Here is a 25200-nt window from a genome sequence, read left to right as displayed (position 1 = left end):
CTCCTGTAGACCCCATTCCAACCCCTGATCCCCTGATCTTGTTTCTGCCCACCAAATCCTACTCCCACCACCCAGACAACGGACCTCCCATCACACTTACAGACTTTATGCTTATAAAGCCTTGCAAGAGCTGGGGAAACGCAGCCCAAAGGAGAAGCCCAGGAAGGGGGGACGGGACAGTACCAAGACGGAGAATAGTCAGTGACCTCTCAGTGATAAGTACATGGTGCTTTCTATTGTCTTCTCTGTATTGTTAGCTCCTAATTTTCTTTTCTTTTTTTTAAAAATATTTTATTTATTCATTTGAGGGACAGGGGGAGAGAGCACACAAGCAGGGGGAAGGGCAGAGGGAGAAGGAGAAGCAGGCTCCCCGCTGAGCAAGGAGCCTGATGCGGGGCTTGATCCCAGGACTCTGGGATCATGAACTGAGCCGAAAGCAGAAGCTTAACGACTGAGCCACCAAGGTGCCCCTGTTAGCTCCTAATTTTCTATAAAGAACACACATCCTCTGTAGAATAAAAAAGGTTGAAAACTAATTACATTCTTCTAGGATCTGATTTTAGCCCTTCTACCTTCGTGATGTCTTTTCTGACTTACCCAACCCAGGATAATCCTTCTTATTCTGAATTATTAGGATCAGAATTTCAAAGGCATAGCCTGACACATTCAACAGGTCAATGTCTCTTCACCCTAACTTCTCTCTCTTGCCATCTACTCCAGGGCCCCCAATTTTGAGTCCAAAGTGCGAAAATAATGAGTCCTAGCTGGCTGCTGGCTCCATTCCCCATTGATCCCCATTTGGTGTCCAAGGACAAACTCAGGACTCTTGTGAAGACCCACCTCCACGCAAGGAAGTGAAGAAACTAAACCGTGTGCATGGTTGGTGGAAAGGCAAAAAGGCGAGTTGCTAGGGAAAACACTGTGGGCTTCCTTAAAAAATTAAAAACTAGGAGTATATGCCATACGATGTAGCAATTTCACTTCTACACATTTATGGAAAGAACTGAAAGCAGGGACTCAAGGAGGAATTTGCACACCCATGTTCACAGCAGCATCATTCACAACAGCCAAAGGTGGTGGCCGCCCAAGTGTCTATCTGCAGGTGAATGGATAAACAAGGTGTGCCATACACACACCACGGAGTACTATTCAGCCTGAAAAAGGAAGGAAATCCCGGCCCACGCTACAACATGGACGAACCTTGGGTACATTGTGCTGAGTGAAATAAGCCCTGGAGGGCTTAAGAACAAGTACTGCATGATTCCACTTACATGAGGTACCTGGAATAGTCAAATTCACAGGCACAACATGGAATGGCAGTCGCCAGGGGCCGGGGGAGGAGAGGAATGGGGAGCTATTGTTTAATAGGTACAGAATTTCGGTTTTGCAAGATGAGAAAAAGTTCTGGAGATGGATGGGGGTGGTGGTTGCACAATAGTATGAAAGGTTAAAATGGCCAATTTTATGCTATGTATATTTTACAACAAGTAAGATAGTTGATTAAAGAGCAAAGCCCCAACCCCAGTGGCTTCCCCAGGGGGACCAGCTGGGTTATGAGGTTCCCACGGCACCGGGCCCAGCCCGACCTCACTGCTGAGGGCTAGACAGTCCCTAGGGGGCAAGCATGGAATCTTTTCTATCTACTCCTAGTCATACCTGGCAAAGAGTGGCAGCACAATAAATGTGGAATGACTGAGATAGTAATATAAAGGCCACTTGTGTCTATAATTGGTATAGCGTAGAGCTCAGAATACTTTTCTTAATATCAGGTTGGAGACAGGAATGCTAGGTTTACGGACCATCTCTTATGTGGTCGGTTGTCGGGAATACGACTGGAGGTAAACATTTTTCCTCTCTGCCCACAGGGTGCACAATCCACCCACAGGTATCTGAACATCGAGGACGCTGTCGCGAGGCCATTATAATTCATAGCCATGCCTCAGCTGAGCCAGACACCAGAACGACCTGGGGAACACAGCCAAGTCCTTGACGGAGACGGGAGAGGAGATGATAACCTTAAAAGGGGGAGGTTCGGGAGAGGTCGGGGAGAGAAGGGAAAGGAGAGGGAAGGAAGGAGGAGGGGGAACCCTCCCCAGACCCCTCCAGACCCCCACTGTGCAGGGATGGCTGTTACCTCATTTCCACCCCTGGATTAGCAGCTCTTCAGCCAGACCCCTGAGAACGAGGCTGTGATTTGAGCCAATGAGCCAAGACCCCCCGCACTCTATCATGAACCCCTCCCAGGGTCCAAACAGAGGAGGCCAGGTGAGGACCAGCACCCCCTGGAGGAGTTGGCTCTCTGGCCCTCCCCACCATCTACAACCTTTAAAAGCTAAGGGCTCTAGCGTGAGGACAGGTCATTCAGGCATCGAGCTGTCTCACTCAGTATGGACCCACATGACAGTGGTGTATCCTTCAGTACCCTCTCAGGCTCAGATGTCCCCTGCCCCCTGAAACCTTTGGGGTATTGGTTACCTGACCTTGACTCTTACCTCGTACTCTGCTCCACCTCCAGAGGGCAAAGAGTCTGCAACTACCTCTTGGGTGGGGGGTCTGGCAGGGGCCTTCCATACTCTACCTCATCTACCCTCCCAGCACCCCTGCAAGGAGTGAGTCCTAGGGCCCCTCTTACAGGCTCTGTTCCTTTGTGGCTTTTATCATAACAGAATAACTGAGTGGTAAGTTTTGTAACATCTATAGATACCCCTAAAAATGCAAAGTCCTACCCCCATTCCTCATGTGATACATTCCCAACTTACTAATTGAGCCACGGTTTACTGTAGGTCTTCCTGTACAGAAAGTGAGCTTCCCAATATCAGAGACAGTGTCCCTCTTAATTCCCATTGCAATCCCTGCCTCTATAGCTAAGTGTCCCACCAGTGGAAGCAGAGAAAAACATCCACTGAACGGATGAGCCAGGGGACATCACTATTCCCATGTTATAGATGAGGAACCTGAGGCTCAGGTTAGGTGACTTGCCCGAGTTCCCACAGCTAGTAAGGGGCAGAGAGGGGTGTGACCCAGGCTGCTCAACACAGACACTCATCTTACTCCGCAAGGGTGACGTCTTGGCAAGGGTCACCTGGTGTCAGCTGGGTTCTGGCATCATCTGTATGTTTACTGTACCCGCGGGGATATGCTATGTGCCTCTAGGTCTGCCCCCTTCCTTCAGCCTCAATGTCCCTCCTCCCAGGCAGAGCTGCCTCTGCTGGCATGTGCTGGAGGCCTTTGTTCCCGGAATGGGGACAGCACAGCCCCACTCTGGCCCTCACACTGCCGGCTGCAGGAGAGGCAGGTATCTGGGGGGAGAGGACAGGGAGGAGGGCCCTCAAGCCACAGGCTGGACCCCCAGCCATGGGCCCCAGGCCCCAGCTAACCCGTCCCACCAGAAGGGCTAAAACATCTCCAGCTGTCACTGTGTGTCAGACAGGAGAGGCTGGGGGCCCCAGGGGGGTCTCCAAGGGTTCCTGGGCCTCTGGCCCACCTCAACGCCTTGCCAGCGGTGGCTCAGCCCCACAGCATCCGACAGGCTCCTGGCGGGTCCCAGGGGGCAACTCTTCTGTTGGGGGCCAGGAGAAGGTGAGGCCACAGAGAGCAGTGGGGTTCCACTGTCACCCCTCCCTGCCCCGGCCAAACTCTCCCCACCCATTAGTCTCTTCCCCTTCCGCAGATCCAGGTCCAGTCTGTCACACCACAGGGTTGATTTATTTTTCTTGTGGCCTTGCTCTCGGAGGGGGCTAGAGAGCGGCATGTCATCACCCTCTCTAAATATTATAACTCCGCAGAGAATTGACAAACGTGACTCATCACCCTTCCACTCTCCAGCTAGAGAATCCCCAGGCCTTGCTTTGTTGATAGGAGTGTGATAATCATCACAATAATAGCAGTAACAACGATAATCACTGCTCCCAGTTACGGAACACGTGGCCAGTGCCAGACACCATGCTAAGCGCTTCCCTCACACGTTTTCATCCTCTCTTTGCAACTCTGCTAAGTACGGGAGAGGAGGAGACTGAGTTCAGAGTATCAAGGCCTATCACTCGCCCTGCTCACATAGCCAGGGGACAGCAGAGCCCGGCTGACACGGGGGGGCTGCCTAACCCCGGGCCCCAGGCCTAATCACTGCACCACGAGCCCGGCCCCAGAGTGCATCTCTACACTGTGATGTCATCCCTCCACCTACTACTCAGTCACCCAAGTCAAAGGTTCAACCCAAACCAGAGACTAAGCCTGCAATGTGTTTCCATCAAGATCTGCAGCCAGGGCTGCTAACAGAACAGGGACCGGGCCCCCGCGGGCTATTTGCATATGATTGCTTGTGGCTGGCCTCTGATGTGTGCCAGCCACCACCAGCCTGGTGATTTCAGAGTCAGAATTATGTCTGTCTCTATGAAAAGGGTAACATCTTGATTCTTCTCTCCTTTTATCAGCTGCCATTGATCTTAGCACATCCGAAAACAGAAATACCCCCATTGTGGCTGGGAGTCTAGTTCTTGCCACGTGCACACTCGGGCCACTCTGTGATTAGGGTACTGTTCTTTTAGTTACCCAAAGTCACAGCCTCTGTGGGAGTGGAAGGGTGAGGGGACATCACCCCAAGAGCAGGTCACTCCTTGTGGTAGCCGAAGAGGCCTGAGTCAGCCCCTCTGATCAGACTCCCTTGCTAGAGGGCTGAGGGCCCAAAGCAATGGAGGGGCAGGAGACGGAGGGGTGAGAGGCGCTGGGCAAAGATGCAGAGATGGCCAGATGTGTTAGCCCAGCCAGGCTGAGAACCTATGCCTTGCGTGCCAAGCTGTTTCTGAGCTGTGAATTTTCTGCCTCCCCTTTGTGTTCGACTTCATACTTTAGTGGAGTCCACCATAAGCTCTGCTGAGCTGAGAACAATCAAGGAAAGCACCTTTTGCCCACGTTGTGTTTGGAACAACGCCAGGGCCGGTGAGGCGGTGAAGACAGGACCAAGAGAGAAAATCCCAGAAAGGGGGAGCTCAGGGGTTCATATGTGTTGGAACCACTTGGCTCCCACCTGAGCTTTGGGCCTCTGGGATGTGTTCTAACAGGGAAGGCTATTTCTTTGTGTGTCCTAGAGTCCCCCAGATTTCAGGGGTGGCTATCAGACAGGAAAGGCCCTGGTGGGTCCACAGTGTCTGTCTCTCTCTCTTTTTCTCTCTCTCTCTCTCTCTCTCTAGAAGACAAACCTCTCTCCTCCCTCTCTTCAGAGTCTCCCCTTGGCTTGGGGGCTTCCTGAGACTCCTTCCCACAATTCCTCATATATACTCCTTTCTCCTGGGCATATAAAAAACGGCTAGTAAGACTAGGTAACAACTCTGCTACGAAAAAGCTTTCTGAGGGCAACTGTCCCACTTAACCAGCTCTAGGATCTTAGACACATTAATCTCTGTGCCTCAGTTTCCTATAAAATGGAGATAATAGTACTATCGACCTCTTACATGTATTCTGAAGACTCAGTGAACTTATGAAAGTATTCAGAATAGCGGTGGGTCAAAGAAGGCACTATATGAGCATAACTATTGTTGTGAGCAATTATTCCACCTCGTGGGGGCAGAGACGGGTGTGAGAATTTGGGAACCAACACGTCAGCGCGACCTACCCAGTCCCGGGCCCTGCTTCCCTCTCTGAGCTCGGCTCGGCTCCTGAGCAGGCCCGGGGGCTCGGCCGGCGGGCAGCCTTCTTCCCGCCGCTGGCAACACTCTCCCTGCCTGACAGTGGAGCATGCGTGGGCTTCAGGGGGATTGGGGTACCCCAAAAACTGAGGACAAAAGTGTTGTTCAGGTAACCTTTTTCTCCCAAAGGCTTAGAGTCTATTTTGGACAGGACACACGGGCAGAACCAACAGTCTTGGATTCCGGGACACACTTGGGGACTGGGCAATTCTGCCTAAATTCTGACGGTTTCTACAAGAAAACACAGTGCCCTCCCTCCCCACCCCCATGGCCATCAGCCTTGCCTTGAGTGGATGTATATTAGTGTGTGTGTGTACGTGCATGCACCATAATTTATATCATTCCACTTAATCCCTTTATGAAAATTCAGCCCAAGCCTCCAAAGGGTTCCCTCTCCACCGGCCTTAGAAGATTCGTGGGTCCTAGGAAAACCTGGCCAGGGAGAAAGTCATTCTCTCGAAGGCACACACAGCAGCTCCCTTTCTGGGCATATGGGAGGATTACTGGGCTCTCTGGGAGCCGTGCTGGACGAAGGCCTCTACATCGCTCCACGTCCCCATGGAGCTCCTAAGCAGATTTTGCACTCTATTAGGCTACATCTGTTTGCACATCCCTGCTGTCAGCAGCTTCTGTCTAGAGAAATGGCAAATGTGCAGTAAAAGGGGAATGGGCTTTGGGGCAGGCCGACCAGGATGCACCCCAGCTTTACCGCTCCTGGCTGAGTAACCCTGGACGAGGGTCTTAGCCATTCTGAGCTCAATCTCTAAACAAGGGATGCTGATAAGGGTGCCCCCCTTGCAGTGTGGTCAGGAGGACTGACAACAAGGTAGGTAATGCCTAGTGCAGTGCCTAGCACACACTGGCTTAGAAGGCATGGAAGCTGCTAGATGATGATGAAGATTGAGATGATGATAGCGACATGTGGGTCCCCAGTCTGCTTTCTGTCTCCCTTGCTAGGCTAGGAGTTTCCCCGACAGCTGGTGCTATTGCTTTCTCCTTTCTCCTCCTTCCTTCTCTAGCTTTTCCCTGGGGCCTCCCCTCCCATCCCTCGATAATAATTCACTTCACCAACCTCGAGGGTGCCATGCAGCCGGGGTGCCCTAGACAACACCCACCCCAAAGCCACAGGCCACCCTGTCAGGCTGTGCTCCCTTGGGAGGGAGCAAGGCGGGGGGGATTGTCGTCTCCCTGGGGGATCAGTCCTCCCTCCCACCCTGCCGTCGCCCCCCAGCCTCACTCCTACCTCACGTTGTCATGTTTCTGGATGTAAATCTTATGGAACATCATATCCTCCTGCTTGGCATTGATGTCTGCTTTCATCTCCATGGCAACATGACGGGGGAGGACAGACAGCAGGAGCCGCTCCTGGGGAGGGAAGCACATACTTTCATCACAGCTCCCTCCACCTGCCTGGCGGTCCCCCTTCCCTCCCCACGCCGACTTCTCCGCACCTGGGCTCCCCACCTACAGGGCCCTGGGGAACCCCACAGGCTGGCTTGAAATTCGAGGAGCTAACACTTATGTGAGGGTGGGGCTAGCATCATGCCCCCAGGGCTACTTGAACCCTTCTTCCTGGGAGACTGCCCGGGTTGTCTGTGCACATACCTGGGGAAGAGCACACCTGGTGAACCTATAGTACTAAGCCCCCTGGAATCCTGGATGTCACCTGAGACCATGTGTGACCACGGGCAAATGACTGAACCTCTCTGAGCCTCAGCATCCTCCTCTCTAAATAGCGATGGAGCTGTTGAGAGCATTACGTGAGATTCACTCAATTAGTCACCAAATATGTACTGAGCACCTACCATGTTCTGGGCATCATGCTGGGGGCCCCGAGTTACAACTGTGGGACAGGCAAGGTTTCTCCTTCACAAAGCTCCCAGTCTCGTAGGGGTACAGGGTACGACAGGGCACTGCACAGGGGTGCCTGACCTCGGCTGGGGAGAATGGTGTGGTCAGGGAGGGCTTCATGGGGACCAGAAGGATGAGGTTGGGGGTGCTCCATTTCCACGTAGGGGACAGGAGCCCAGAGAAAGGGAAAGCACACGGACTCTGAGAACCCAAGAGAAGCGACGACCTGTTGAAGAGGAGGTGGGAGAGAAGCAAGGAGAGGCGCCAGGGCTGCGCTGTGGAGGGGAGGGCCCTGACTTTGCCTCCCTTCCGCCTTCTTCCCCCGGGCCGGCCTGCTGCAAGAGGTCCAGCTGCGTCAGGAATGGGCAACCTTGCCCTGTGCCCTGACAGCCCACTACCCACACGAGGCGCTCTGCCAGGCTGGCTCACGGACTTCTCCCACGTGGGGTGGCTTCACCTGGCTGGCCCAACCCTCCTCATTCTCCCTTCACTCGCCCGCTAGATGCTGGGCCATCACCCATGCGGCCGTAAGACTCTGCTCCTGCATCTTTCTGGGTTCTCTCCCTCCTCCTGTGCGCCACATGGCACATCCCCACGTGTCTCCTCTTTCTGCTCACTCTCGCCCCTGTGAGCGTGGTTCCCACCAGCACCTCTGCCCATCACCTCCTACCCCCTAGCCCTTGCCCAGGCTCCCGAGTCTCCAGCTGCCCCCTGGATGACTGGCCACTACCGCCTTGACACCACACCCCAAAACATGCTCACCTTCCCAGGTTTCCATTCCCCAGTGGCTCTTCAAGTTCCCTGCTTTGGCCCATGTCAGCCCCATTCTCCTGGTCCAAGGTCAACACCCCGCCCTTGTAACTGCTTTTACTCTTCGGAACCTCCCCTCTGAGATTCATCCCTGTCCCCTCGGCCCCAGGCCCTGTCCAGCTCTGACCAAGTTCTGTGGATGCGGACTCTCGTCCTTCCTGTTCCATGTCCACCTCCGCTGCCTGGACAAAGTTCTCACCCGACTGTGGGATTCTGGCCGTGCCGTCCCAGCCAGACAACCCCTCCTCAGCCTTCCTGGCTCCCTGTATGGCCCCAATCTCTCCAGGACATTGCCTTTGTCATGATACTCCCTGGCTCAAAGGCCGCCAAAGCTTCCCTGGGTTCCACCAGCCACAACAAATGTGCATTCTTCTGGACCCAGTGAGCCCACGCCTCTTTATTTTCCACTACAACCCCATTCTACCCGCCCCCTTCCCATGCCTGGCCTGCTCCTGCCAACCCGGGCCTGGCTGCCATCCTTATCCTTCTGAAGCCCCTGTGTCCCAGCCTGCTGTCTCTGATCCACCTTCCACACGGCAAGCCAGTGAGTGATCTTTCTAAAACATACACCTGACCCCGTCGCTGCCCTGCCTAAAACCCTCCTATGCTTCCCGAAGCTTCCAGAACCAGCCCACAAGCCCAGCCTGGCCTCAAGATTTCCACGATCTGGCTGCCCGCTACCCCTCCCTGCGCCCAGCATGCCCTGAGCTCTGTTCCGGATACAGTGAACCGTGGGACACTTCCCAAGCTCCTGGCAGTGTTTCTTTGCCTTCGCACACAAGCTCCCCAGCTAGAAGCCCCATCCTCACATGCTGCCGGAACCCTCCTTCAGGGCTCCCCCCTTCCCGGGGGTAGGGTCCTGGCTCTGGCAGTGGCATCGCCTCACCCCTCAGGGCCTTCCTTCCGAGTCCTTGATCACTCGGCGTGTCGTGGTCTGTTAACAGGGTCTCCCTGTAGTGCGTGCAGTGAGACCCCCGAGGACGGAACTGTGTCATGCTCAGCTCCCCAGCTGACAGCCTCGGGCCTGGAAGACACTGCTAATCCACTGAAAGTGCTCTCCGTGGGTTAGCTCGGTCTCCCTGAGCATCCGTGGACATGGCCTTCAATGGCTATTTACTGAATTCTCAGTAAGCAGTTCTTGGTGACAGAAACACAAACTAAAATACAATTCTGTGGAAATACAGCACAGCTGGGGGAAAGTGCGCTATATATGGTTATATCCATGAGAGACCTTCCCATATTTATAACCACTTCTGGGGCTGAGGGTCAGAAGTGTGGGTGCGGATGGCTGGAGAACAGTTCTGAGTCCCACCATCAGGGGGCACCTCGGAGTGCCCCCCCAAGGACCCAAGAGCAGCACCTTCTGCAGAGGGCAGGGGAGGCCCAAGAGCTACTGGGAGCCTTTCCCCAGGAAGCACGCCTCCCCTCCCTGCTATCTTGGCTCAGAACATGGTAAAGCAAATGGATTTTCTCCCCGAAATCCCTGTGGGTTTGCTGGAATGTCCAGCCTGTCCAGGCCAGTGCAAGTAAACTGTAATGAGCTGTAAAATACACATTTTACTGGAGAAGGAACAAGGCCCCCGAGTGACAGGGGATACTCCCTGACACAAAAAGGGAAGGACAGTATCCCGATCTCAGGGGAGAGATGCCAGGGCCTGAACTGGGACGAGAGACGGGGCTCCTGAGGCATGGAGGGGCTTAGAGTAGGGTGCAGAAGGGCGCCAACCTTGTCAGAAAGACAGTGGGAGGACTAGGGGACACCGCTGAGTATGGGGTTCGCTCAAGAGCGAGACCAGGAGTTCAGACAGGGCCAAAAGAATGCCTAGGGCAAGCCAGGCCTCCGACTGGACAGCATGAGCTGGGGACCTGGCCAGACACAAGGGCCACAGCAGCAGGGCTGGGCAGGAAGCAGGGATAGGCCAGGCGGCGACTGGGCCGGGAGGGGGTGTGCGGTGCTGGAGACACTGCAGAGCCTCACCCCCTTGCTCAGCCATCCCGACATGGCCAGCCCATGTCATGTAACTCCTCAGGAGGCATCCAGATGGAGTCAGAGACCCTCTCACGTGTGGTCAGACTGCTGTGCACTTGGGGTGTCCACAGCATGCAGTCTGGGCAAGCGAGGAGGGTGCAGGGGACTAGCGCTGGCTAGGCCTTTGTCTTCCTTGTCCCCAAGCTCAAAGGCAGCAGGACTCCACTCATGTTTGTTGGGTAGGCGTGAACATAAGAGGAGAGGAGAACCTGCTTTGGAGTAACTTCATCCCTAAGAGCCACACCTAGTCCAAGTTGAGTAGGGGCCCCGTCACCCTGCTGACCTGTCCACACTCTCCCCTGGGGTCACACAGCCCCATCTCTGGGGCTCCTATCCGTGAGCTATTCAGCTCCAGCCTGTGCCAGAGGCCCCAGACCTCATCTGGTTCACACACAGGAGAGGGCACAATGGTCCTGAACCCCAAACAGGATGCCGGGCAGCCAGGGAGGGAACCCTGACACAGCCCTCCGTCCTTTCCCTGCCCCCACCCATGAGAGCACACGGGGGCAGCTCCCTCTGCCCCAGCGCTCCCTACGAGAAACACTCTGAGTCTGTGCCCCTGTGAATGGCTTACTTCCCTGCCCAAACGTTCTCTGAGAGTGAGGTTTAGGGTGAGACAGGACCATCAGCCTTTCTCTGAACCCAATCAAACCCCAGAACTCGGCACAGGGAAAGTGCCTAGTGGGGGTGTCCCAGGGGTCGACAGCTCTACCTCTTCTCCTCTCTCCTGGGGAGCACCTTAATCCCAGATGGGAATGCTGAAGCTCTCGCCACTCCAACTCATCAGCACTGGGGAGGGGGGAGGGCCCTCCCTGGTGCCCAGGGTCGGGGTTGTGTGGCTTGTTTGCAGCCCACAGGCGAACACTGAGGAGGCAAGAGGCAAGCGCTGGGGTAGAACTTTCTCCAAAGTCTCCAGAGAGCATTCCCACAGAGCCAGAAATGCTAGGCTCCCTCCAGGGAAAACATTCCCTTCTGGCTGGGTCCCTGCCCAGGGAGGTGGGGCTGGGCAGCTACAAGGGGCACAGTTGGGGGGGTGGCAGGTAGCTGGGCTGAGGCTAGTCTGGAGCCTCTGCTCCTTGTAGCCATGCAAGGGCAGGAGGGCCTCACTCACCTGTTGCTGGTTCTCCCGTTGTGAGTGGAGTCGTGCCTGGATGCACTCCCGGGTCTCCTGGAAGGCCTGTCTCTGGGAGACCTCAGCTGGGTAGTGGGTGCAGACACCCACGATGTTGGTGCAGGAGAAAATGAGGACATTGGAGACAAGCTGCAGAGGGACAGATGAAGACACGGAGCTCAGGCCCGGAGTGGGCACCAGTCACTGGAGCCCCAACCCTGGCCCCTGGAGCCCCCACCCTGGCCCCTGGAGCCCCCAGCCCCCGGGTTAACACACATACACCCACCTGCAAGCAAACCAATGCCAAGGACACCCGCCCCTGGCTGGCCACAGGGAGTAGCCAAGCATAATAGGTCAGTCTCTCGGACGTCCTTGAAGCCCAGAGCTTGGCAGGTCTATGACAGGTTGTGGCCCTACGGAACTGAGTCTCTGAATAATCATACTGTGCATGCCCATGGCCCCAGAGATGAAAAGATCCGGCATACGGTGAGGCTGTGAGGGAGCTGTGTACATGTTGGGGATGGCAGGGGCATGGCAAGGAAGGTTCCATAAGGGTCACAGGATTTCATTTTTTGAAAGTGTGATAGAGTCCAGCATAGGACTAAAGGCTGCCCTTTTGCAGAGAGGCCTGAGATGATTATTTTTATATTAGCTTATTATTCCCCAGGATCAACTGCAAAGAAGCAAGCAGTTGCTGGCTACCCATGAGATAGCCAGCATTGTGCCGAGTCCCCTGAGGACTGAGAGAAGGATAAGGTCCCTGGCCAGCAGGGGTCAGTGTCAACAGCGGGTCCCCGCTCCTCTTCCTGGACTTCCATTCCTTCTCTGCACCAGCACCGAAGTCCCCCTGACAAGTCCGGCATACCAGCTGGTGAGTAGCCACTGTCGCCCTCTGCTCCGCACTCACGCCCTTCTCCATGCCGACAGAGATGTGTGTGTGGAAAAATACTACTGTCTCTCAGGGCGCAGAGAGAAGGCTGGAATTCTTTGGAAAGGAGTATTTACTGAAAAGCTAAGGGAAAACAGAACACAACACTACACACCCCACAAAAGCAAGTTTACACGGCACATCTCATATCCTGGCCAAGGAGCTGTTGAGACCAACTTTTTCTTGGCAGGTGCAGCTCCTGGGATATCTGGGTAAACTGACACTAGTCCTGCCCTTGCCTCAGGCCACACAGAACAGAAGACACGCAAAGATGTACAGGCTTCTAGGACTCCATCACTCCCTCCCAAAACTTAGTTCTTAGTCTCAAAGACAGAAGGGAACCCCGATTGACCCCCGGCACCTTCTGCTGTAGCTCCTGAAGCCTTCTGAGACTTCAGCACCTGGCAGTGACCTGGCAGACAGCCCCACACACTCTTCTTCCAGGGGCCTCTTTGTCTCTGGAACCTAGAGACTCTGCATTCAGGTCTGTGTTCCACCTGAAGGCCTTCCCCACCCTGGTATGACCTCCACCCAGGGTCCTCAGCCAGCCTAGGCCTGGAGGCCATGTGGGCCCCATGCTGGATGTGGTGCCATGCTTCCCCGGAGATATCCTATACCGTGACTGTCCCAATCCATGAACAGAAAGAGACTTTGTCTTTCCCATCCCAAAGTCCTGCTCTCTCCTTGGTTGCACAATAAATTCTGGTTTCCTGGCCAAAGGACACTGTGAGCTCCCCTCAAGCACCTCCAGGATACCTTCCAGATGCTTCCTGGATGTGCCTCCAGGGAAGGGGCAAACTCAGATTACCAGCTCCACCAACTCTAATGATGACTCATAACTCCCCCAAACCTCACTCCAACCCCATCCACCTCAGAATTGTCATTTCATGTAAAAACATGGCAGAGAAAAACACAACCTACTCATCATAAGGAAAGAAAACCCCTGCTGTACCAAGCTTACAATCCAGGTGAAGAGATAAGTGGTCAAGACTGACAGAGAACCAGCAATACGAAGCAGAAACAGCCTCACGCCAACCAAGAGAGAGAGGAGGAAATCATGGGGAGGCAAGAGAAGAACTCCTGGGCAGGCCATGGCACACTGGCCCTGGGCTGGGGGCATAGTTGGCAAGTCTGGCAGGCATGGGAAAGGGTATACCTGGAAAGAGTATCCATGACGCTCAGGTTTGTGAGGTACTCGGGGTCCCTGAATAAATAACTCAGGCTCTATGATCCTGAGGGCAAGTCCACAGAGAAGATAGAGCTGCAAAGGCAGACCAGAGCCAGACTGAAGGGGCATTTGAATGTCAGGTTGAGGAGGCCTGGCACAATCCTTACACAATAGGAGCATGAAGGACTACTGAAGGAAAGAACAGCAGGATGAGCACACAGCTTCAGGAAGACTCATCAGGGGCAGGAGTCGCGTAGGGAGTAGGAGACAGGTCAGGAGGCTGCCACAGAAGCCCAAAGACCTACATGAGGCTGGGGCCAGGCGAGGCAGAGCTGACTCAGAAGGAAGAGCCCCAAAGACCAGGGGGATAAGGTTCAGAAAGAAATAGACTGTGGCCTACAGTAGTAACCAATGCGAGTGACCAATGTGACAAGCCTCCAGGAAGCCACTGGGGCCCACTGAGAGATAGGTAAGGAGAGAGAATGAGATGAGGAGGTGAAGGCTGAAGGAGCAATCTTCAGGGAATCCTGGAGAATGTTCTAGTTAGGGGATATATTTTGAAAAGAGAGGAAGGTGCCAGATGACTAAAAACAGGAAAAACTGGGAAGGAAAAGATGATGAGCTACCCTCAGATAGGATAACATATCATGATAATGCAACATGGCCAAGTGGGGTTTATCCCAGGAATGGAAGGCTGGTTCAACTTTGAAAAATCAATGTAACATATTAACAGACTGAATAGAAAAACCATATGGTTATTTCAATAGTTACTGAAAAAGTGTATGAAAAAATTCAACATCAAGGCAAGATTAAAAAAGAAAAACTCAACAAATTAGGAATGGAAGAGACACTCCTCAAACTGATCAATGGCGTATACAAAAACCTACAGCTAACATCATACTTAATAGAGAAAGACTAAATGTTTCTGTTAAGACCAGGAACAAAGTAAGGTCGACCCCTTCCTCACTTTTATTCAGCATGGTACTGGAGGTTCTAGACTATGCAATAAGATAAGAAAAAGAAATAAAAGGCATACAGATTGGAAAGGAAAAAATAAAACTGTCTTTTTGTCACCTGCATGCAGGTGACGTGCAGAAAATCCCCCCAAATTCTACAAAACAGCTACCAGAATTAATAAGCAAGTTTAAAAATACAAGAATACAAGATCACAGGATACTAGTTCAATATATAAAAAGCAACTGTATTTCTATATGTAAGCAATAAATAATCTGACATGAAATTTTTGAAGTACCATTTAAATATCACCAAAGCTATGAAATATTTGTGTATAAACCTAACAAAAAACACACAAACCTGTTCACTGAATACTATAAAACACTGATGAAAGAAAAAAAAAAAAGACCTGAATAAATGGATATACCATATTCATATATTTGGAAAACTCAATATTGTTCAGATGTCAATTCTCTCCAAACTGATGTAGAGATGCAACACAATCATAATCAAAATCCAAGCAGGATTTTTTTTTAAAGATTTTATTTATTTATTTGACAGAGAGAGAGCGAGAGCAGGAACACAAGCAGGGGGAGTGGGAGAGGGAGAAGCAGGCTTCCCGCCGAGCAGGGAGCCCGATGTGGGACTCGATCCCAGGACCCTGGGATCAGGACCTGAGCTGAAGGCAAATGCTTAATGACTGAGCCACCCAGGTGCCCCCAAGCAGGATTTTTAAAAAGATATTAACAAGCTGAGTCTATGATTTATAGGAAAAAGCAAAATAACTAGAATAGCCAAAATTATTTTGAAAAAGATGAACCAGTTGGAAGACTCCTACTACTCAATTTCAAGACTTACTATTAAGCTACAGTAATTAAGACAGTGTAGTACTGGCATAAGGATAGAAATACAGATCAATGGAATAAAGTTGAGAGTCCAGAAATAAACCCTTCCATTTATGGTTAGTTGATATCTGACAATGGTACCAAGACAATTGAATGGAGAAAGAATATTCTTTTCAGCAAATGATGCTAGGATAACTTGATACCTACATGTAAAATAGTGAAGTTGGATCCCCTACCTCACACCATATATAAAATTAACTCAAAGTGGATCAGAGACCTCAATGTAAGAGCTATAGCAATAAAACTCAGAAGAAAACATAAAAGTAAATCTTCATGATCTGGGATTAAGCAATGATTTCTTAGTTGTGACACCAAAAGCACAAATGCAAAAAAAAAGATAAATTACACTTCACCAAAATTAAAAACTTTTGCTCTTTGAAAGACACCAAGAAAGTAAAAAGAAAACCATCAATGGGAGAAAATATCTGGAAATCATAGATCATACTTTTATTTTTTTGCAAATATATAAAGGCAACTAAAGAAAGGAGAATCTTTTCAACAAATGGTGCCAGAAAATTTGGCTATACATATGACTAACTCAAACCTCACAAAATACATAAAAATTTACTCAAAATGGTTCATAGGCCCAAATGCAAAACCTGAAACTATTAAACTTTCATAGGAAAACATAGGACTTTGGGTTACACAGAGATTTCTCATATACATCAGCAAAATTATGATCCAATAAAGAAATGATAAATTGAGGGGTGCCTGGGTGGCTCAGTCGTTAAGTGTCTGCCTTCAGCTCAGGTCATGATCCCAGGGTCCTGGGATGGAGCCCCGCATCAGGCTCCCTGCTCAGCTGGGCGCCTGCTTCTCCCTCTCCCACTCCCCCTGCTTGTGTTTCCTCTCTTGCTGTGTCTTTCTCTGTCAAATAAATAAATAAAATCTTTATTTAAAAAAAAGAAATGATAAAGTGATAAATTAGACATCATCAAAAATAAGAACATTTGTCTTCCAAAGACACTGTTAAGATAACAAAAAGACAAGCCACAGAATGGGAAAAATTATTTGTAAATCACATATCTGATAAAAAGACTTGTACCCAGAATTCATAAAGAACTCTCAAAAGTCAACAATAAGAAAACAACCCACTTTTTAAAAGAGCAAAAGAGGGGTGCCTGGGTGGCTCAGATGGTTAAGCATCCTCCTTCAGCTCAGGTCATGATCCCAGGGTCCTGGAATCGAGCCCCACATCGGGCTCCCTGCTCAGCGGGGAGCCTGCTTCTCCCTTTCCCTCTGCCTCTGCCTCTCCCCCTGCTTGTGCTGTCTCTGCCTCTCTCTCTCTCTCTCAAATGAATAAATAAAATCTTTTTTAAAAAATAAAAAATAAAAGAGCAAAAGATCTGAATAGATAATCATCAAAGATGTAAAGATGATGAATAAGCACATAGAAAGATGCTGAAAATCGTTAGCCATTAGGGAAATGCAAATTTTTAAAAACAATGAGATACTACTCAGCACTATTAGAGCGGCTAAAATAAAATGACAAAATGAAAAGAAAAAAGAACTGCCAACACGGATACTGGTAGGAAGGTGGACCACCTAGAACTCTCACACCTTGCTATGAGAAATAAAAAATGGTAGAGCCACTTAAGAAAACAGTCTGGCAATCTCTCATAAAGTTAAACACATACTTACCCTATGACCAGCAACCTCAATCCTAGATATTTGCCCAAATGAAATGAGAAGTTATGTTCACCCTAAAATCTGTGCCGGAATGTTTACGGAGTATGATTCATCTCTAAAATGGAGCGATCTAGTGATAATACACAACAACGTGGATGAGTCTCACATACAGAATGCTGAGTGAAAGGAGCCACACTCGAAAGGCCATATGATTGCATTTACATGGCATTCTGGAAAAGGCAAAACTATATAGGTACTGCAAACAGACCAGGGGTTACCAGGGAGAGGCTGACTGCAAGGGGCAGCAGGAAGAAATCTTTCTGGGCGACAGAACTGTCCCCTATCTTCACTGCGGTCGTGGTTACACATCTGTACGCCCCTGTCAAACCCACAGAACTATATACCAGTAAGGGTGAAGTCTACTGCTTGTAAATTAGACTTTAAAAAAAAGCACGGGAGTAAGATGTGGGAGGGACTAAAAGAGAGAATGTGAACGGCAGCCGGACTGAGAAAAAGCAGCCTTTCCTCTCGCTGAGGCCAGAAAGAGGGGCCAGAGTCTATTTCAGGACATGACCCCCAAGGTAATTATCAACTGGCCGCTGGAGCATCTCAGTCCTAATCCTCCTGGCCTCTCCTGCTGTAATCTGACTCCTACTGAAGCCAGAAGGCCAATAGCAACAGACGGTGCAAATCCAGGTAAAATGATGCCCAGTAACCCAATAGGGGTCCAAACAGCTTTGCTTAGCTTAGTGTGTCTCCGTGTTCCCCTCTCTCATTCACTAAACACAAAACGGGGTGAGCAGTTAAAGGGTGCTGGGGTGTGAGACAGGGGTCTTGGGCCAGGTCATTGGGAAGGGTTTTCAGCAAATTTCACTCGAGAGTAAACAAGTAAGAGATAAATATGTTTGTTACACACACACACACATCACTCACCAAAAGAGCAGAAATCTGTGCCCTGGTTCTCATAGATGCTAAGGCTTCTGTGCAGACACTAATGCGGTGAATGAAGAGGAGGCATCAGTCAGCAGGGCAGCAAGGCCTAATTAAGGGTTTGTTGGTTTTCCTTGCGTGGACCTTGAGGGACATATCTAACCACAAGGAACACGTGCCCAGGTGTGCGTGTGTGTGTGCGCGCGTGCACATACTCACGCGTGCGCACATACACCTACACCAGGTAGAGTAATAAGGAGACCTAGCAATACAGCAAACCTCAGCCCGGGGATTCGCCTCAGCATCTGCTTTAAAACAAGCCCAGCAGATGGTGTGGGTCCAGGTAGTCTCAGGACCACACGGGGAGAAACCCTCGCTTAGAGAGGAATGTCTGGAATTCTAGTCTCCGCATAGAAACCCAGGGGAGATGCCTATGAATATTTACCACTCTGGCGGCCATGATAGCGGTATTTCTAAAACCCCAGCACTTTTGGAAACCCAATCTCTCGCTGCCTGCAGGCTGCAGGTTTGATTTGGCCCAGGGTGAAGCTACGGTGCAGCGCCTGCTCGTGGAGGCTGAAAGAGGTTCCAGCAGCGGGGCCTTGGGCACTGCAAACAATACCGCCTCTCTGACTTTGTAAGAGGCTCCCCTGGCTTGCTACTTGCCACTCCTGGGAAAGGCAGAAGGCAAAGAGGGATGAGGAACGAACAGGTTTGGAATCAAAGGAAATGAGCTGGAGGAGACCCTCTCACAATCTGCTATCAGGCATGGCTTCTGTCCTGGACAAGTCAGCTTGCTTCTTGCACTGCGATTCATAGGATGTAGCTGGTGGTGGCAACAGTGGCAGAGATAAGGAATCAGAATACCCCAGGGAACCAGATTTGGTGATGGGGGTGGGGAGTGAGGTGTTCAGTTACATGTGAATTACGGATAAATAACAAAATTTTTTTTCTAGTGTATGTCCCATGCAATATTTGGAACATACTTATACTAAAAAAATTATTTGTTATCTGAAATTGAAATTTAACCATATTTTACCTGGCAATCCGAGGAGGGAGCCTTTTCAAACCCGCCCTCCCCCAACTCTGACAACTCTCTCCCCCTTGGCAGGGCCCCAGGACTTTGGGGGTGACCCAGCTCCCACTCCGCCCTACTCCTTCTTCCAGACCCTTCCCTACCCTCTGCGGATCCTGCACAAACAGACCACAGTGCTTTCTCTTCACATCGAAGTCTGAAATCCCCTCAATTGAGGGCAAGTCAAAGCTGGGATCTGATTTTCCAAATCCACCCATCTGGCCACAAGGGTCTGGACAACATCTGGGCTCCTGGGGCTGAGGACCAGCTCCCCACTGCTCTGGGTATTAGGAAGAGAAGAAAGTTCCTCTCCTGGGACCCAAGCCCTAAAGACAGGCACAGCCCCTCCTGTTCTAGTCCTTTTTTCTATTTGCAAACATACAAAACTAGCAACCAAATCCCAAATAAAAGGAGCTGACAAGCCTGACAGGAGTTTCTTCCGCCTGCCCCAGATTTCATTTGTTCTATACGGTGCCGGTGGGAAGCTCGGGGGACCTCAGTGGAATCCTATTATGATACAAAATACAATAAATCAAGGAAGGATAATCTTAAATTATATACTCTTGGAAGTCACATCAGCTTGGTTCCTTGTGCACTGCACTGTGCTCAATGAGGTGTTAAATGGCTTTTTAAAAATATTACATATTTTTAACTTTTTAAAAAATCATAGTGATGCCTCTTAAAAATTTGTCCCTTACAAAGAATAAAGACTGCTCTATGCTTTTTTTGGTGCTCAAAGCTGCATTATCTCGGCTTAGGGGCTTTCATGATGAGATTCTCTTTCATGGAGATAGTTGGTTTATCTCAATGGCTCTGGGCAAACAAGACCAGGCTCTCTGCTGTCTTCATTCCCATGGGGTCCTGCCCAGAAGGCACCCCCTCTTCTCCATTCCAGTGAGGATCCAGTTGCTCAGGGCTTGTCCATCTCTCCTGCTCTATGTCAGAGATCCCCATATCACATCATGACACCTCCTGCCCAAAAGCGTGCCATGACTCCCTATCATCAGTAAGATAAAGCCTCAGTCTCTGTGCTGGCACTAAGACTCCACAAGCCCCATTACCGGCCATACATTCCCCTTCTCATCTCCTACCCCAACCATACGGGCTACCCACTGTCTCTGGAAAATACCAATCTATGATATGATTCTCAAAGTATGATGTTTATTTAATACAATTTCGCTGTTACTACACGCAAGGCATAAAATGTTAACCAATCAATAATTAGCATCTGCTTAATCCATTTTTAGGAAAGACAAAATAGACTAAAACGTGAAGAAAGACAAGTATCTAGAAACGATCGGGTGCATCAATTTACAGCTTTAAAACACTTTCCACATGCACTATTGCACTGCCTCCTCATCACGTCCTTCTGAGCTAAGCTAGCTGGGTGGCATCACCGCTCTTTCGCTAATGAAGACACCAAGGCTCGAGGCAGGAACCCTGTCCGCAGCTACACAGCACAGTGGCAAAGCTAAATCACAGATTCTCATTCCAAGTGCAGAGCTCATCCTACTCTACTAGACTAAGCTGTTATTTATCCCAACCTAATTTAGGCCTACTTTGGCTTTACTCTATTTAATAAAGGAACACTCGACTTTCTTTCCCTCTCGCCCCAGGTGCCCCAGGCCTTCCTCATAGATCCTGGTCACATAAAATGCTGCTGATTAGGGACCTGCCCCCAGCCACAGCCTCCAAAACTCGCTCTCTTCAAGGAACCACCACTGTGGGTGAGAAAGGTCCACCCTGTACCTCGCGGAGGTCAAGCCTTTCTCTAGTACAGCTTCCCTTAATTACCTTTGCATTGAGATATAATTTCTATGCCATACAATTCACCCTTTTGAAGTACATAATTCAGTAGTTTTTAGTGTATTCTCAAGATTATGCAACCTTCACCATTAACTAATTCCAGAGCATTTCAACATCCCCAAAAGAAATCCCACACCCATTAATCACTGCTTACTTCCCATCTGCACCACGACCCCCAGCTCCTGTCAGCCCCTAATTTACTTTCTGTCTCGATGGATTTGCTTATGCTGGACCCTTCATAGAAACAGAAGCATATAATAGGTAGTCTGCTTGTCCATCTACTTTCACTTAGCGTAATACTTTCAAGATCCATCTCTGTATCAGTTCTACATTCTTTTATGGCCAGATGATATTCCGTAGAACGGATAAACCACATTTTGTTTCTTTATCCATCAGTTACGGGCATTTGGGTTGTGTTGCTATGAACGTTCATGTGCAAGCTCTTGCACAGATGTATGCTTTCAGTTCTCTTGGGTCTATATACATAAGAGTGAAACTGTTAGATGTTCTAGACTGAATGTTTATGTCCCCTCGCCCCCAAATTCATACGTTAAAATCCTCACCTCCAATGAGATGGCATTAGGAGGTGGGGCTTTGGGGAGCTGATCAGGTCAAGAGGGTGAGATTAGTAAATGGGATTCATGCACTTATAAAAGAGATCTCAGGGGCGCCTGGGTGGCTCAGCTGGTTGAGCGTCTGCCTTCAGCTCAGCTCATGATCCCAGGGTCCTGGGATGGAGCCCCACGTTGGGCTCTCTGCTCAGTTGGGAGTCTGCTTCTCCCTCTCCCTCTGCCCCTCCCCCTGCTCATGCTCTCTTTCTCTCTCTCAAATAAATAAATAAAATCTTAAAAAAAGGGTGGGGGAGAGATCTTAAAGAGCTCCCTCTAATGCCCCTTCCACCTTGTGAGGACACAGTTGGAAGATAGCCATCTATGAGCCAGGCAGTGGGTTCTCAGCAGACACTGAATCTACTGGTGCCTTGAACTTGACTTGCCAGCACCCAGAATTGTGAGAAATAAATGTTTGTTGTCTATGCCACGTGGCTTATGGTATTTTGTTATGGCAGCCCAAATGGACTAAGATGCTGGGTCACATGGTTAAGTCTACATGAAACATTTTGAGGAACTGCCCAACTGTTCCAAAGTGGCCGAGCCATTTTCTACTCCAACCAGAAGTATATGGGGGTTCTGGTTCCTCACATCCTCCCCAATGCTTGTTTTTGTACATCTTTTTGATTACAGCCATCCTAGTGGGAGTAAGGCAGTATCTCATTGTGGTTTAGATTTCCTTAAATTTTAAAGCAAATAGTGACAATAGTAAGTGAGATAGTTTGTTCTGTAACTCAAATAGCTGTGCCTTTAGAGAGAGAGAGTCACACTGGACATTTTATGTTTGTCATCTTTGGTTACGTATTCCTAGGAAGACCCCAAACGTTGTATACGCATTTGAACGAGAAACAACAGCTTTCACAGAACAGTACTCACTTGAGCAGGATATCCTCTGAATGCACGCAACAAACACTGACCGAGTACCCAGCACAGAGCACTGTTCGGGGTCTGGGAAAGCTCAGCACTGGCCACCCGGCCCCTGGCCCCCAGGACTGCAAGTCTGGTGACGGAGTCAGGCACGTGCCCAGAAGAGCTGAGAGGACCCCATGCTACAGGCTGTGCAATCTGCAACTCCAAGTTAGTTTCACAGACACTCAGTTTGCAAAAAATATGGCAGCGGAGACAACAGTCTTAATATGAAGTGTTTTCTAAATTAACAAGAAATAAGTAGAACAGAAAAATCAGTAACGTAGATGAACAAGCTATTCAAAGAAGTAAAACTCCAAATGACTGACAAATGCAGGACATGAAAAAAATGTAAAACCTCACTAGCAAACCAAGAAATACAAATGAAAACAATATTTGCCTATTAAACTAGCAATGCTTTTTTCATGGTAATCATATTAGCAAGAATGCAACAGAACAGATACCTTCTATCCATCAGTGGGTATGAGAATTGGTACCACTCTCTTCAGGAAACCAATTTGGGAATATGGATGAAGAGCCTTAAAAATATTCATACTCGGGGCGCCTGGGTGGCTCAGTCATTAAGCGTCTGCCTTCGGCTCAGGTCATGATCCCAGGGTTCTGGGATCGAGCCCCATATCGGGCTCCCTGCTCCGCAGGAAGCCTGCTTCTCCCCTTCCCACTCCCCCTGCTTGTGTTCCCTCTCTTGCTGTCTCTCTCTCTGTTAAATAAATAAATAAAATCTTTAGAAAAAAATGATCATATTCTTCCCTCGTGCATTGTTGGTGGGAATGCAAACTGGTGCAGCCACTATGTAAAACAGTAAGCAGGTTCCTCAAAAAAATTAAAAATAGAAATGCCATATGATCCAGTAATTCCACTACTGAGTATTTACCCCCCAAAAAAACAAAAACACGAATTCAAAAAGACATATGTGCCCCTCTGTTTATTGCAGCATTATTTACAAAAGCCAAGATCGGAAAGCAACCCAAGTGTCCACAGACAGATGAATGGATAAAGATGTGGTATATATCTACAATGGAATATTACTCAGCCATAAAAAGAATGAAATCTTAATATTTGCAACATGGACGGATCTAGAGGGTATCATGCTAAGTGAAATAAGCCAGTCAGAGAAAGACATATACCATATGATTTCACTTATATGCAGAATCTAAAAACCAAATGAACGCAGAAACAGACAAACCAGAAACAGACCCATATACAGAGAACAAACTGATGGTTGCCAGAAGTGGGGCGTGGGGAGGGACGGGCCAAATGGCTTCAGAGGAGTGGGAGGTATGGGCTTCCAGTTACGGAATGAGTAAGTCACAGGGATGAAAGTATAGCATGAGCTATAGACATGAGACAATTGTATTATAATAACGTGGTGACAGATGGGAGCTACACTTGTGAGCACAGCATAGTATAGACTTGTCCAATCACTATGTTGTACATCTGAAACTAATGTAACATTCTGTGTCAACTGTACCTCAGTTAAAAAATAACATGCTTATAGTCTTTGACCCACAAGTCAGTCCCCTCCACGGATTATCTGCTACACAGAATCTCACTGGCCTGGACAGGGCTTTATATGCAAGGATGATTAGAAAATTTAACATGAGGAACAGAAATGTTGAACTGGAGAAGAGTTAGGAAAATGATGGTGTTTCAGTACCCTGAAATATGTCACGACCTCTACAATGTTTTATTTGAAGAAGATTGAACATCACGGGGAAATTTTCAAAATCTAATGTCAAGTGGGAGAGGAAGAGAATACAGAATTCCATATTCAACATGATCCCAATCTAAAAATATGTTATGTGTCAACAGTGGTAGAATGTCTCTAGGTGGCAGCAGGATTATAGGTATTTTTTCAGACCTTTTTCTTTAGACCACTGAACACTTTCCAACTTTTATATGTACTACTCTTAAAAGACAAAAATGATAAATTGATATTAAAAAGGAAAAAAATATATGCTTTTACTGTGAGCAGGGCAGGCTGCAGAAACTTCTCAGCTAATAGAGGAGATAAGAATCCAAATGGGCCTGCAAAACCAGGCCAAATAAGCCAAATGGGAAAAGAGATTCAAATCAGAAAAAGAAGTCATTTGAGGGGCACCTGGATGGCTCAGTCAGTTAAGCATCTGCCTTCAGCTCAGGTCATGATCCCAGGGTCCCGGGATCGAGTTCCACATCAGGCTTGCTGCTCAGCAGGGAGTCTGCTTCTCCCTTTCCCTCTGCCTCTGCCTCTCCCCCTGCTTGTGCTCTCTCTCTCTCTCATCCTCTCTCAAATAAGTAAATAAAATCTTTGGGAAAAAAAAAAAAAGAAGAAAAGAAAAGAAGTCATTTGAGGCAGTGGGGACCAGGAAGGCTTTATGGAGAGGGCTCTGCAGATGGAACTCACAGTGTGGGCAAGATCCATGCATCCAGGTGGCAGAAACCACATGAATTAAGGAGTGGAGGGACTTCGAAGGGTGCAAGGCCGCCTGGGGAAACCCAGGAAGTCAATGCTGACTGGAACAGAACAAGCAAAGGGGAACTGGCAAGAGAGCCGGTGGGGTTCACGGCTACATAGCAAAGGATATCCATGTTCGGGTAAGGAGGTGGCACATGACCCAGGAAGCATTAAAACTCTTGGTGGTTGCATTTCCGAAACTAAAAAGTATACTAAATTTTCAATTTCTAATATGTGCCTTCATTAAAGAAAATTTCAATTTACTGCCCAACACAACCAGTGTTAACTGGTGCATTCCTCTTCCTTTTTTAATCTACTCAACAGTTTTTTGTTTTCATGAAGCTGTGATCT

General features: G+C 49.3%; 1 protein-coding gene across 1 annotated transcript in view; it reads right to left on the bottom strand.

Annotated features, from left to right (window-relative positions):
• ADCY5 (adenylate cyclase 5) overlaps nucleotides 1-25200 on the bottom strand; it is a 151262-nt gene that overhangs the window by 51642 nt on the left and 74420 nt on the right. The window contains exons 2-3 of the mRNA XM_081832762.1: nucleotides 11483-11632; nucleotides 6925-7046 (exon numbers count right to left, since the gene is read on the bottom strand). Of these exons, the coding sequence (XP_081688888.1) occupies nucleotides 6925-7046; nucleotides 11483-11632 (272 nt within the window). The remainder of the gene's footprint in view (nucleotides 1-6924; nucleotides 7047-11482; nucleotides 11633-25200) is intronic.

This window comes from Leptonychotes weddellii, chromosome 1 (genome assembly GCF_054177405.1).
Source record: "Leptonychotes weddellii isolate Sample4059 chromosome 1, ASM5417740v2, whole genome shotgun sequence".
Taxonomy (NCBI): Eukaryota; Metazoa; Chordata; class Mammalia; order Carnivora; family Phocidae; genus Leptonychotes; species Leptonychotes weddellii.
This window is presented reverse-complemented; position numbering and strand designations above follow the sequence as displayed.